The sequence below is a fragment of the Alosa alosa genome, chromosome 19 (genome assembly GCF_017589495.1).
Source record: "Alosa alosa isolate M-15738 ecotype Scorff River chromosome 19, AALO_Geno_1.1, whole genome shotgun sequence".
Lineage (NCBI taxonomy): Eukaryota > Metazoa > Chordata > Actinopteri > Clupeiformes > Clupeidae > Alosa > Alosa alosa.
The window spans coordinates 16,692,865-16,707,864 of record NC_063207.1 but is presented as its reverse complement, the minus strand read 5'-3'; the positions used below and the strand labels follow the sequence as shown (position 1 = coordinate 16,707,864).

General features: G+C 42.1%; 1 protein-coding gene across 2 annotated transcripts in view; it reads right to left on the bottom strand.

Annotated features, from left to right (window-relative positions):
- gabra2a (gamma-aminobutyric acid type A receptor subunit alpha2a) overlaps window positions 1–14,378 on the bottom strand; it is a 15,697-nt gene extending 1,319 nt beyond the window's left edge. Inside the window, exons 1-9 of one of the 2 annotated variants that reach the window (XM_048228192.1) lie at window positions 13,864–14,378; window positions 13,335–13,418; window positions 12,325–12,437; window positions 10,908–10,975; window positions 6,600–6,820; window positions 5,150–5,232; window positions 4,331–4,474; window positions 2,551–2,703; window positions 1,325–1,527 (exon numbers count right to left, since the gene is read on the bottom strand). In XM_048228192.1, coding sequence (XP_048084149.1) covers window positions 1,325–1,527; window positions 2,551–2,703; window positions 4,331–4,474; window positions 5,150–5,232; window positions 6,600–6,820; window positions 10,908–10,975; window positions 12,325–12,437; window positions 13,335–13,405 — 1,056 coding nt within the window. In that variant the 5' untranslated portion in view covers window positions 13,406–13,418; window positions 13,864–14,378. The remainder of the gene's footprint in view (window positions 1–1,324; window positions 1,528–2,550; window positions 2,704–4,330; window positions 4,475–5,149; window positions 5,233–6,599; window positions 6,821–10,907; window positions 10,976–12,324; window positions 12,438–13,334; window positions 13,419–13,863) is intronic. The other variant, XM_048228193.1, reaches the window with a different exon arrangement.
- Between the last annotated feature and the right edge of the window lie 622 nt (window positions 14,379–15,000).

Below are 15,000 nucleotides of genomic sequence, written 5' to 3'. Positions count from 1 at the left end.
TCAAAACAAATGTCACAATGGGCATGTTCACCTACACTGAAATTGCATTACTTGACAATGAACAATGAAATATTAAGGAGACTGAGAAATTCATTACTGATGGAGCAGGCAGTAAAAATGCGACACAATGCACTTCTACAGATCTGAATTAAACCCATTACCCACGTATTAAATTCCCAAATGACTGGAAATCACACAGATATCACACAGAAATCGCATTCTATCTAGAAATTGAATCTGCATATTGAAGATATGTTCTGTTCTTGTTTGTGTTTGGGCATGTCCCTAGAGGTAGACCTATATATGCTTTTGAGCTAGTTACATGTCATACTAATAACTAAATCTACAATCTTGATAAAAATGATTGTGAACTGATTACTGAACTGCTACTCAATATTCCTTAGTTTGAAATTATAATCTACTAAATATTTTCAACAATTTTATTCCTAAATGCTAAATATACTATAAGGTTGCAAAAATGCTACATTGCTATTGCTGGAGGAGCATTCGATGTTGAATACATTACACTTTTCAGTACTTGAGACTTAAATATTTAGTGTAAGATTGTGTATACTCTGACACATGCCAACCAGGAACTGATGTGACATTAGTTAGTGCACTGGGAAGTGTTAGCAGACTAGTTTGTGTGATGTCTTTCCTGAGCACCCGACACACTTTTGGTTGACTATCAATAATTCAATCTCTGATTTTAGTTTTCTCAGTCCTTCACTGGTGATTTGGAGATGTGGATTCAAAGAGACATTTTTGAATACTGCGACATGTTTGAAATGGGTCGATCTTCATGAGGAGATGAGGAAGCAGGAGAGGAGATGGAGTGGTGAGGGAGGAGGTGGAGGGGGAAGGGAAGTGGGGGGTGAGACCTGGGTAATCAGAATGGATCCAGCTCTTATATTTCACTGTTCCTGTCTTTCTTTCTTGTTTTTTTTTTTTTCACACACACACACACACACCCCTCCCCCTACACAAACTGCCTTTATTCACACTCTTGTAACCTCACTCTCACCCTCATATGCATGTCTTCTCTGCCCCTTTTTCTCTCTCTCCTTCTCCTTCTCTCTCTCTCTCTCTCTCTCGCTCTCTCTCTCCTACTGTTGCTTTCTTGGTCCCTTTCTTCTCCCTCATCTTGCTTCTCTTATCTTTGCTCTTTCATCTTTCGGTCATAAGATGAGAGGCTTTCTGTGATTGAGGCAAGTATTTGTGTGTGTGTGTGTGTGTCCAATGCTTGTGTGTGTGTGAGTGTTTCTCAACAGGTCACCAGTAGGTCAATTCAGTCCCCCCTCTTCGCCCACATCGCCATGGTTACCTTGTCGTTAACAATACTTTTGCCATCCCAGGCCCAGCCGCGCTTGGTGAAGTAGTTGACGGTGGCAAACTCGATGAGAGCCGAGAACACAAAGGCATAGCACACCGCGATGAACCAGTCCATGGCCGTTGCGTAGGCAACCTTTGGCAGAGAGTTACGGGCGCTGATGCTCAGGGTTGTCATGGTGAGGACTGTTGTCACACCTGCGTGAACAATGAATAAAGTCTGATTCAACTGATAGGCAGCTGTTAATTAGTCAGAGAAATTAAAAAAGATATTGAAACATCCTATTCAGATCTTGCATATATATAAGTATTCCAACATATTCTTGTGTTTTTTCATAAGCAGTAACATATCTTTGTGGACACCTAAACCCTTACTGGAATATCAACAGTTACTAAAATCAGAAATTTGATATCTTGACTACAACTTCATTATAGACTACAAATGGGTGATATTGCAGCTGTGTCCTCACAGCTCTATAATCAAGACCATCATCAACTTTTTAGGTGGCCATCACTGTGAGAGTGCTGTGGTCTATGCTGTCAGTCTCCATTTTCCACACAAGGTGACCCGTCTGGTGTGCTTTTTAATTGGCTCAAATGTAGTAATGATGGAGCGCTGCTCATTTGTCCTTTTACAGGATCAAATGATAATCATACCTTTTCTTTGCCGCCTGTTAGGCAGTTCACATTTACATTTTGACATTTTGAGTGCTCACAGATCAAGACCAATGGAGAAAAACGTTTGTGTATAGCCATTAGTAAAATATTACGGTGTGTGTGTGTGTGTGTGTGTGTGTGTGTGTGTGTGTGTGTGTGTGTTGTGTGTGTGTGTGTGTGTGTGTGTGTGTGCATGCCCACATGTGTGTGTGTGGGGGGTGTATGCACTACTCTGGGCATGAAATTTGCCTCCTGCTGTGTGAAGGAGGCTCTTCAGTTATAGGAGTCATAGCAGCACATCATCAAAGAGAAACATGAACAAACACACACACACACTCTCTCACACACACACACACACACACACACACACACTCACACACACACACATACACACACACACACAGACATACATACAACATACAAACACACACACAGTCTATCATATACAAACACATACACAGACACTACCTGGCATGAATACTTAAACATGTTCACACACACATTGCCTAGCTTGCTCCACATATATAAGTGCACATCCCATCCCAAGCAAGCTGTGGCGCTCACCGAAAACGGTCCTTGCCGGAACAGACTCCCGGTTGAGCCAAAAGGACACTTGGGAAAGGATGACTGTCATGATGCAGGGCAGATACGTCTGAATCACAAAATAACCAATCTTCCTTTTAAGGTGGAAATGGGCCATCATCACAGTGTACTCCCCTAGAACAGGCAGCAGAGCACAACAAAGAGAGAGAGAGAGAGAGAGCAGAGACAAGAAGACGAAGAAGAAAGGAAACACCAAAAGAAGAAGAAAAGGTAAGCAAACGAAGGAAAAAGAAAAGAGCTACCCTTAGTGAGGAAGCTGAATACGAGCAGGGCATCCTGGTGGTTAGCATGACAATAGCCTTGATTTGACTGAGTGAGTCACAAAGCTTTTAAGTGAATTACAGCCACTTCATTAATTTGCTTTTGGGTGTGACTTAGACCCTTTTCATGTCCGGACTTGGCTCGCGTTCGCCATCTGAATATCAGGACTGGATAGAGAGGTGCATGTGGAAATGCACATTTGAAGTCCAAACAGCACACTGTGTGCTCAGAATGTGACTACATCAGACTGACTACCAAACAGTTTTACAATGGATCACACTCAATCAGATCTCAATATGAACTGAAAATGCTCCCATGCCTTTTTTATGGTCTATCCTGATTCCAAAAAAGAGATATCTCTCAAGTGAAGATTATCCCTTGAATGACACCCTTAAAATGACAAGAATACTGTCAACAACTGTACTTTTCATTATGAAGAAATGAGGAGCCTTTTAGAATGACTGACAGCTGTCACTCCCCTCGACTTCCACATTCTCAGAGATTTGAATCAGCCTAACCTGTCATGTTACATTGTGTGTTTGATGAGTACTATTCTCTTACTCACTCACCAGTGGCTTTTAGTTGGAACTAACCTTTAGATAGACATCGCTTTAGATAGACATCTTGAATCTTCCCCTTGGGGATCACATCTATCTATCTAGCATAAGCATGTCAGGACCATGGACAGCAACCACACAAACATACTGCATTATCTCACCAAATCAGTCACCCAAATGAGCAAGTTAGTGAATCCTCTAGACTGTGTGATCACGAAAAAAAGTGATCAAGTTTATAATTAACATTCAAACATTCCCATTATTATGCTTTGTTCAAGTTAGACTACAGTAGGTGTATAACTCTACTCCCTGTCTGTGGAGAATATCCAGGCTCCAATCCTCCAAACCAACAAATGACCGGAGGTGGTCTGGCAGCACTGGGCTAGTTTTCTTCCCACAGCCAAAATTTTCTTTCCACCAATCACAAGGTAATAGTATGGTGTGATGGCGAGATGGGGAAGTATTATTAAGACATGATTAACCTCAAGTTCACTCCATTTTCAGGGTGCTGCATGCTCATAATTTTAAATGAGGTAGTTATAGGTACTGCCAGTGGCACCAATCTCATAAATTATGAGAAAACAGTCCATTTTTTGGGGCAGGGTAAGAGGCATATCTCTTTATTAATGTGACCTTTCATGCAATTGTGTGTGTGTGTGTGTGTGTGTGTGTGTGTGTGTGTGTGTGTGTGTATGTATGTGCATATGTGTGTATGCATGTGCATGTGTGTGTGTGTGTGTGTGTGTGTGTGTGTGTGTGTGTGTGTGTGTGTATGTATGTATGTGCATCCTGTATGTGTGTATGCACGTGTGTGTGTGTATGTGTGTGTGTGTGTGTGTGTGTGTGTATGTGTGTGTGTGTGTGTGTGTGTGTGTGTGTGTGTGTGTGTGTGTGTGTGTGTGTGTGTGAATACAATCACTCACCGGTGCTGGACTTGATGGTCTCTTGGTTGACAGTTTGGCCCATCAGGTCGTACTGATTGAGCCTGGAGCCGTCTGGAGCCACCTGCACCGAATCGGTGGCATTTCTTGTCCAAATATAGGTCACCTCTGAGGTAGTGTAAGCATCTGTGCAACCAGCCAAAGAACAAGACACAGATCAGTCTATGGAGATAGCAGAGATGTTGCCCAATATGGAATACGAGATTAAAAATAAGCATGGTCCAGTTGGGACTAGTGAATCACAGAGATCTGTCTGCAAAACAGAACTTAAAAGAAACGTGTAACTGGGCTGCTGCCAAGCCTCTAGTTTGTATTCTTTGAGAACGGAATAGAAATAAAAAACAGACATCTATAGAATACACATGTTCTGACACATCTGAGCACACGCAAGACAGAATCATGCAAATGCAAGGTGATGAGTATATTTAAAGCCAGTTAAAAATATACATCAGCTATTTATTTGTCTTAGTCCTGTTCACTGGCCCAGATAATGTGCTGACATACAGCTGCCAACCACTTTGATGTCTCTATCTTAACCATTTCAGGTCTAAAACAGCATAATTGATACTCCAATTTCTTACACAATTAAATGAAGAACCGTGGATAAGGAATTCCATAAGGAATATCAGAAATGTGATTAAAATATTGAAGAAAAACTATTCTGTATAAACTAGGGAAGTCAAATAAAATTCTCCCAGGGACATTTCCAATAACGAGAAGTGAAGACTTCTGGGGTTGCTCCTTTAACCGTTATTACAGGAGAAAAAGCCAGCAAAGTGTTTGGTTGGCATTTGAACTCACAGCTGCCGAACTTCAGAGGGCATGAGTGGGAGTCCATGGGGAAATCCTCCAGGTGCATCGGGCACTCCGCCTGGACGGTGAGTCTAAAGCCCATACATGCACATAGACACACCAACACACAGAGATACACACGCACACACACACACACACACACACACACACACACACACACACAGAGAGAGAGAGAGAGAGAAAGAGAGAGATGAGTAAGTAGGCGAGAAAAGCTATCTGATTTTGACACATATTGTACATTAAAGGAGAATTCCGGCGATTTTTCACATAAAAACGAAAGGGAAAAATGAAAACAATTGGTCCTACCTAGCTCGAATTACTGTCTGCAGTCAACAGCTACATCTGCCAGGCAGCTACAGTGCTACACTCTGGGGGCATGTTCGACTTGAGCTAGGTAAAACTGATGTTTTTTTTTTTTGGGGGTTGGGGGTACTCGGGGCACAGTACTCGGTGATCTCGAGAAACAGGAATTCTCCTTTAACAAGACATTCCAGGTTATACTTATCAGCTCTTCATCTTCATTACAGAAAATAGCCACTTTTTCATTCTTACATGATATGGGGAATGTTCTAAAGTAAATACACAGCTGTACAGCATGATATGGGGAGTGTTCTAAAGTAAATACACAGCTGTACAGCATGATATGGGGAGTGTTCTAAAGTAAATAAACAGCTGTACATGTTATGGGGAGTGTTCTAAAATAAATAAACAGCTGTAAAGCATGATATGGGGAGTGTTCTAAAGTAAATACCCAGCTTTACCAGGGGATAAGGAAACTCTCCCACAGATCCCTACATGGAATGTTACAGGAAACTACCTCAAGTAATGGTTCTGAATATATTAACTGAGGCATTACTTGTTTGTAGTGTTATTCATGAGAAACAACTAACTTACAGTAAAACAACTTATAATTATCTTCGACTCATCTACCACTTTGCTATTTGACATTCAACACAAGTCACTCCACTCCAGTGCTAACTAAAGAACCTTCTTGTTTAAAGGTGACACAATACTGTGACTCATGTCTTAACACAGAACAGCCGAATGGCCATGTCAGCCCGTGTTTTAGTAGAGAGGAGTGCAGAACGTTTTGTTATGTGGTGTGGGAGCCACAGTTTGCGAGAAAGGATGTTTGCCAATTTATTATAAATCCACTACGACAGCTGCCAAGGGGGCAGTTATAACTGTCACATCCATAAGTCAGGGCTGGTGCCATGGCAATGAGGGCAGATAATTTGGTATTTGATACTGACAAAATGGGGAAACTCAGTTTTCGATTATATTTTGGCAAAGGCCAAATGTTATGATGAGTTTAAAGTGGGTTTTGATTGAGAGACTGAGTGAGGCCCACAGACTTGGACACACTTGTGACACACACACACACACACACAAACACACACACACACACACACACACACACACACACACACACACACACCTCATTGTGTACAGCAGGGTTCCATTCTCCATGATCCGCAGTAGCTTGTTGGGCATGGTCATGTTGTGGGCCACTGATTTCTTGCCGTTGTGGAAGAAGGTGTCGGGGGTCCAAATCTTGCTGGCCATGAGGTTGTTCAGGCGCAGGATGTTCATGGGGCCTCGGAACTTCAGCCGGTCATCCCACCAGCTCTGTCTGAAGAACACGTCCACCGTATACTCCTTCCAACCAGACACAGGACCACAGGTCAACCACATGCCATACAGTATCCACAAACATAGGTGGCAATCCTGGCTATAGAGAACGAAAGTCCAGTCATGTATTTCTTCTGCTTGTGCACTTAACACAGGCGATATCCCTAACTTGCTGATCCACCTGGCTAACGAGTTGGTTTAGTACAAATGGAACAAATAATGTATGTCGCAGGACTTTCACGTTCTGAAGTCAGGTTATACACTTCTGTCCTCGAATACCTGTATAATATCTAACAAGTAAGTGTCTGGAGACATTTATTGATTTTATTTGTTTATTTATTCAGCTTAACTTTTAATACAATTGTAATATGACAAAGTGTCTACAAAGTACATGTGGCTGACTGTTTTTCTTTCTTTACTGTTATGTGTGATATTTTCAGATCATTTGCAGTAGGAGTCCAGGATTGAAAACAGTATTCTCAAGACTGAGCCATCCAGCAGTTCACCATCCATGCTCTTTGTTCAAAGTGACACGCACGATAAGATGTCTTGTTACTACTGTATGTGTGGTGAGTGAAAGACTGATGGAGCTCGCTAGTGCCAGCTGTCAACAGATAATGCCTATATCTCCATGGGCGACGGGCTCGTTACGCAGCTGGTGTCTGAACGGAAGCGACAGTTTGGCTGCCAACGATGACGCACCTCTCACTATATCACCTGTGATCCACACCAAAGCAGACAAGATAAACACACCCAACGGGTGAGAGTGTGTGTTTGTGGTGTTGGCAGCACATGCACGGCTTTAGTATTATGTGCGGTAACGTGATTTCGTGCAATGCGCAGTGAAATGTTTCCTGCGCAAAAACATATTATTTATCTGTGTGTGTTTGTGTGCATGTTTGTTCATGACTGTGTGTGTGTGTGTGTGTGTGTGTGCATGTTTGTTCATGACTGTGTGTGTGTGTGTGTGTGTGTGTGTGTGTGTGTGTGTGTGTGTGTGTGTTTGTGTGTGTGCGTGTGTGTATGGGTATGTGTGTATGTGTGTATGTGTGTGTTGTGTCTGTTTGTGTGTATGTTTGTGTGAGAGAGAGACAGAGAGAGAATGTGTACATGTACACATATGTGCAAGTGTGTGTGGGTGTGTTTGTGTGTGTGTGTGTGTGTGTGTGTGTGTGTGTGTGTGTGTGTGTGTGTGTGTGTGTGTGTGTGTCAGACAGGTTTTCCCTCTGGCTATTGTCAGACTAGCTTCGCATCATCACCTATGCCACAGTCCCCTGGGGGTCTATGCCCCCTCCAGCCCTGCCAGCCTTCAGGCGGGGGTGGGAGGGAGGGTTACGGGGAAAGTTTCCATAGAAACCTCCAGGAGCTGAATGCACTCTAGTGCACCAAAACATCAAAATCTCACACAGAGTGAACACAGTGATAAATAAACACACACGCACGCATGCACACACACAGACACACACACACACACACAAACACACACACACACACATACACACAGCAATCATTGAAATCTTCAGATAAAAGTGCCAGATGATGGTGTCAGCTAATGGATCTCAAAAGTGAGGATTTTTGTCTGGTTACAGGGGTCTTCAGTATAATCACACCCATACACAGGCATGTTCCAGAAAACAGATTTCGTAATGACCTCTCACCGCCATTTTGTGTGCTAAGTGCTGAACATGGCACAAAAAAGTTGGATGCCATGGATGTGTCAGAAGAAGTGTACACATCTCCACAACACACAAATACTGGCTCAACTCCACTAGATGAATAAGACATTTTAAGGAACTAAAATACTAACAAAAATCTAGCATTGCTTTAGTATCTTCACACATCTGAACAAATCTTTACAAACACATTTATAGAGAGTCATCCAATCCATGCCACACGCTAGCACAACAATTGGACAATATCAATAACATCCTCATTAAATGACGAAGAAAAACTAAAACAATTAAAGGGTGAGATAATTAATCTGGATTGCCTTATTTTTCCCAGTCCAGCTGTTTCTAATTCCCAGTGCAGCATTCTGTTTCTCGCCCTCCCCTGGTCCAGCACTGGTCAGGTCAGACATGGCGATAAGCCACCACATGTCTCCACACGCCTTCTCTGACTGATCCGAGTGGACACAAGATAGTGGCAGTCCTCCGCAGGGAGCCTTAATGTGTGCATGGAGTCTTGCTCTAGCCTCTGCCTTCATCTCTAACTGCTTCCTATGCCCCCCATGACCAGTAGGAGTCGCTACTGTGTCAATGGCTTAATACATGGTCCCCGATTTTGGCTACTCCTCAGCATAAACCATCAACTATGAACAAATGGATGATCTGCCGAGGCAGATAGCACTGCTAGGAGTGAAAGGCTGATAATCATATGAACAGTTACAAAACTATGGAATTTCCAATGCAATTTCAATATACACTTTTAACCCTATGTTCCCTAAAGTCAAAAAGATTTTTTTAAAAATCAACTAAAAATGCTGTCCTATAGGCTCTACAGTATGCAGTACTCCATTTTGGATATGCTTGTACTGGCATATCAACTTCATGTTTAAATTAAAACATTGACAAATATGTTTTTTTCTATAGTCATTGTCTTTAGGACCTTGTCTCATGGTAATGTAGACCGACTTTATGAAAATGTTGTGAGCCACTCCCTCCGGGAAAAGGGTTTAAAATTCTCTTAACCTTAATCAAGAACTGGTTAGATAACTTTAGCTACTGGTATGTTGTTCAACTAGAAATAGCCTACTATATTAAAACTGACATGCCGGTAATCTGTCATTTTCTGTCATAGCCTACTGTGTAATGTACAGTGTAAACAGGAAGTTGATTGCCCAGTAGGAAGCAGATCCAAAATGGAGTCGTGCATAGAGCCCATAAGACAAAAGGTTACATATCTACACTACCTTTGTCAGTCACCCAAATGAAAACAGACACATCTTTGAACCATTTTAATTAATGGACTTCATGACTGAAAATGACTTTTCTAAATGTTAGACCTCCTGGCATCTTTAAAATGATCAGCTGTGTCTGTCATTTGTCTTCAACATTCTGTATGTCTCTTTAAAGGAAGTTGGGGAGTGGCCTCCATCTACTATCTAAACATCAAAGTATTCTGTTGTGTATGTGTCTATTTATGCATATAGCATATACCATACTGCCTGACTTCAAGAACAATTTTCACAATTGCAGGTAGCTCAGAGATCAAAGTACAGTTATTATCATGTCTGTTCCAGTATGAAGCAAAAGTGAAGGAACACAGTGCACATTGACCCACCTGAAAATTGGTTTTGTTTCCAGCAGAAAGGATGGTTATGTTATAGGGAAGGGAGATTGCACTACAGACTCAGAGGGGGAGAAGGATGTAGTACTGTACTACCTTGACTTACTCTAATCATTTACGTAAATCAGATTATTTTTGTTTTTGGATTTGTTTTCCTACGTGTGTTTCTGACACTGAAAACAGATGTTGAGAAGAACAAAGGCTTGTGCTGGGCATGTGTTGGCCATTCTCTCTGAGGCTCTCTCTGCTGCACACTCTGCAAACAAACACACGACCAAGACTCTGCACAAGGCACAGTTGAGTGTGTGTGTGTGTGTGTGTGTGTGTGTGCCGCCGCACGGCAGATAGACAGCAAGACACCGAGGCAGAGCAGAAGTGACAGAGAGACATAGTGAACACACACACACACACACACACACAGAAAGAAGAGGGGGAAAGAGAGTGAGGGGTCCATGAATGGTCTGACAGTGACCAACATGGCACAGAGAGGGCATACATTAAAGATGAGCTCCATCTCGGTCCTTGCAGTGAAGCATTTTTCTTCTCTTTTATTTTTAAATATTTGAGCACAGAAGGAGTGCATATCTGAGAGTGAAAGGGACAAACTGAGAAAAGCTTTTAGGGGTGCGCACGCTAAGAATAGGCCACTGAGAAAGAGACGGCGCAAAGGAGAGGGAGAGAGAGAAAGAGAAAAAAAAGAAACAGCGAAAAATGGACAAAAAACAATGTTCACCACTAATATCAGCGTTTTTGTGCATTTTGGACAAACTGTAGGGCAAATAACAGGGCTAGAGTATGAAACGGTACAAAAGTTGAGACATCTCACCATATCTGTGTCTGACACCGGCCCAAAACTGGTGACATAAATATCGGTCTTCACCTCCGTGACTCGATCTATGGGGGGCGGAAATCAAAATCAGACATCTTTGATGACACAATGCACTGCAAAACAGCGGTGGCAGCATGGAAAGCGTTGGGCTGCCTTGCTCTAAATTGGTTGTGCTGAATCACACTGAATCACTTCATCTCGGCATTAAACTTAGACGACAACGTTGCCGGGGCAACCGCTTGTCCGTGATTCCTTGGATTCATTCATCCATCTGCCTCTGAGTCAGGACTAGGGTTGGGTGTGTGTGAAAGAGTGTGTTTGTCTATATATGAGAGAGAGGGAGTGTGTGTGTGCATGTGTACTTGTGAGTGAGGGAGAGGGAGACTGTATGTTTTGTTCCATGACAGCATCCATGTTCATTCTAGCCTTTCTTTTGAAGGAATAAGCCATAATGCTCTTGATAGGGGTTGCATATTTTATCCTCCACAGCCTGCTTTATTTTATGTTTGTGCTTTTAGTGTCTGCACACTGTCATGGACACACACAACAACATGTACTCTCTCATGTGCACCCACATACACACACATACACACACACACACACACACTTCCACTGAGTGTCTTGGCCTTTTTTTAGACTTTCAGTGTGTTTATGTGTTGAATACGTGTCAGTAAACAGGTCACGATGACAACTTACTGTGCACAGAGACAGTAGGAGAGAAGAGCGAGAGAGAGGTAGAAATGGAGAAATGGAGAGAGAGAGAGAAACAGAGGAAGAGAAAAAAGGCACGTAAGATGAGATTGAACTGTCTGAGGCTGTCAGGGTGGATTCGCCAGAACCAAACAGCCCGTCTACGCCATGAATAAAATAGCCATTTTACCACACACTCTAACTCTCATCACATACACAAACACATACATACACACACACACGCACACACACACACACACACACACACACACACACACACACACACACACACACACACACACACACACACATACAAACAAACACACAACAATGTATGTCGACACACACATACACACACACAAAAACTTAGATATACATGTGTACGTAAACAGATCCAGTCCCAGTACTTCATTTTCAGCCCCATCAAGACTATGCATTTTTGTACTTTTACTTGTTTAAAATACGCGTTGAGGAGATCCGTTTTTAATGGCTCCATTTCTTATTTCTTTTCTTCTTCTTTTTTTTTGAAGAAATATCACAATGACAAAATTAAGATATCTGTGTTCATATCAGTGGACAGTATAATGAGTCTGGTTTTATTTCACTACAAGCCCAGACAAGCACTAAATGAAATAATGTAGCCCAAGCCCACGAGCCATACTGTACAGTATTTACAATTAGCAAAGAGCAGGAGGGTTGGTGTGTTAGCTTAGTAAGTTCTTACCTCCCAGCCCTGGTCTCAGTCTGTTATCATAGCCATCCAATAGTGTGTCCAGGATACGTGTGAACAGTGTGATGTTTTGGATAGCATCACTCTCAGTCTCACTCACCACAGACCTGGCAGCAACACACAGATACACACACAAACACATTTTAGACATGAATCAAACTCAGTGTGATATATCTCTGTTATCCTACTCAGTGCCTTTACATGTTTTAGGTACTTTCATTTCATGGACATGAGCCATTCAAAAGTGTTTCTTTTTAAATCCAATGTATTTAATGACAGATTGCAAGACAAACAGCTCTTTTCTGTATCCAAATCCAAATTGGATCAAAGGGAGGATTTGTATCCAATGGATATGTCACATATCTGGCCAGTCACAGACAATAGCATTGTCAATGGCATTGTCAATGTATTTTTAGCACTGCACACTATACCATAAAGGTGCTGACTATGAAAGTGATTACAGCATAAAGACATATTCATGTCTCAATATGAGTTCATGGACTGTATTGAAGATCAGGAATTGTACTAGACTTCATATAAAACTTTCATGGATTGCATGGAGGACTACAGCAGTCAGTGATCATTAAGTATGACAGTCTCAATGTATTTCTCTTTCTTACTCTTCCTTCATGGTACACAGAGCCACACGGAAACCTTTATGCAACATCTCAATACATCTCCATATGCAGAAACATAAGGATCAGAGAACCACACACAAGCACAACACAAAGGACAGTTTGACTGGGGTCACATCCAATGAACCTTGTTATCTAGACAATTATCATGATGCCAGTTATTATTATCACATGTCATCCTGGTTTTCATCAAGGTGTTTTATGTCTGCAAATGAATGATTGTTCAAAATGTGTGGGGACAACATAAGATTGATATCACATACCATACCAATCACACATGCCCTGGTAAATCATACCAGGAAGTGTAACAATGGTTTTAAGTATATTTGTATTAAAACATATTAAAATAAGAGAACTGAAATCCCCTACCTCGCCAGCCACAGCATGAGCGTGAAGAGCCAAGCCAGAGCGCCACGCGGGAAGCGCCACCGCTCGCTCATCGTTGACGCACGTCTTCACCATCCAGACAAAAAGAATACAGGTTTTAAACATCAGAGGAGAGGCGCAGGCGAATATCCTCGCCTTGAACAGCAAATGGTTGACATTCAAACATTTTAACAACCCTGTTTCCGTTGACATTTTGGTCAGTTTGTACAACTCAAGCAAGCAAATTACAGAGATTTACGCAAGCAGTTATTGTGGTATGATGCTGGGAGGCAGTTATTTCTGTAAAGATGTTCACAATATTTATATAGAGAGCTAAACTTTGCTTTCTAATTGAACTTAGGCGGCTTTATGAACGAATCTGTGTCAGAAACCTTTAATGCTTTCTAACATATGGCAAACGACATCCATCCCCAAAGCGCAAGGAGAAAGACTCAAGAAAGGACCGTAGACTCAAGTTTTCTATGTCTCCTAAAAGTCTGAAGAGTTACCGCCTTGAGTGGACGAGCCTTACCTGCGCCGTAGCGCGCTTGATCACGCGTCCAAATGAAAGGAAAGATGAATAAAGTCCTTCCGGAGAATACAACTCTTAGCTGAGTCTCAGAAAGTGGCCAAATATCTAGGTCCGCCGCCACTTATGGGGCGTGTTCCAAGATAACAACAAAAGTCCTAATAAATTCCAAAGAATGAGGTAACCCATACAAAAACTGTGAGTGGTAACACTGGTAACATCCAATACTGGACCTGTGGTGACCTTATGAAAAGCTTGGAGATCCCCGTCTTTTTTAGTCCGTTCACCTGTGGGTAGTTCCGCGGCGCGCAGAAAGACGTGTGCGAACTCGCACCAGAAGCAACATCAAGTGTAGCTGCTGAGTGTGTTCATGGATAGAAGACGCGCGCGGAGAGACAGAAACCGGGTCCTAAAGCGAGCTCCGCACCCACACGCTCCATTTAACAGCTTGGACGCTCAACAGTATGCCAAATGGTAAATGGTGACTTCTTTGACTATTACGTTGAGTTATTAGGATTTCATACATTTTTGCAGATTTTTGATCACACGTATAGCTTCGCTGCAGAGAGCGCATTTTATGACATCTCTTGGGTATGATGGCGATCAATAGACAAGCGACTGTCCATTTCATTGGATAACCCAACAAAGGGTGGGATTTGGACTTTTCGTCGCTATTTGTAAGATGTTGAGAAGTTAATTTTCTTTTCTTTTTTAAAAAAAAAGAGAAAAAAATACATTAGACACCTTTACTTCATTATTTATTAATAAGAAAAATGTATTTCAGGCTTGCTTCATAACTCTTCAACAACTGAAGTCAGGGACCGCTTTATTCCAGATTTCACTGGCTTTCTCTTTTGTTCTCCTTACATGTGCATCACAATCACAATTCCCATCTGCTCTCCTATATGAATACCCAACCAATGATTGTTGTTTGTTCTTTTCCCTGTTTTACTGTGCATCGTTTTGGCTTACCTTGCAGTTCTGAAAATCTCTCTCTTTCTCTCTCTTCCTCCCTCTCCCTTTCTCTTTTCACTCCCTCTCTCCCTCTCTCTCTTCACTCCCCCCTCTCTTACCCTTAGGTGTAATGTTTATAGTGTAGTGCACACGTCAAAACCCATCAGGCTGCCGCCGACAGCAGCA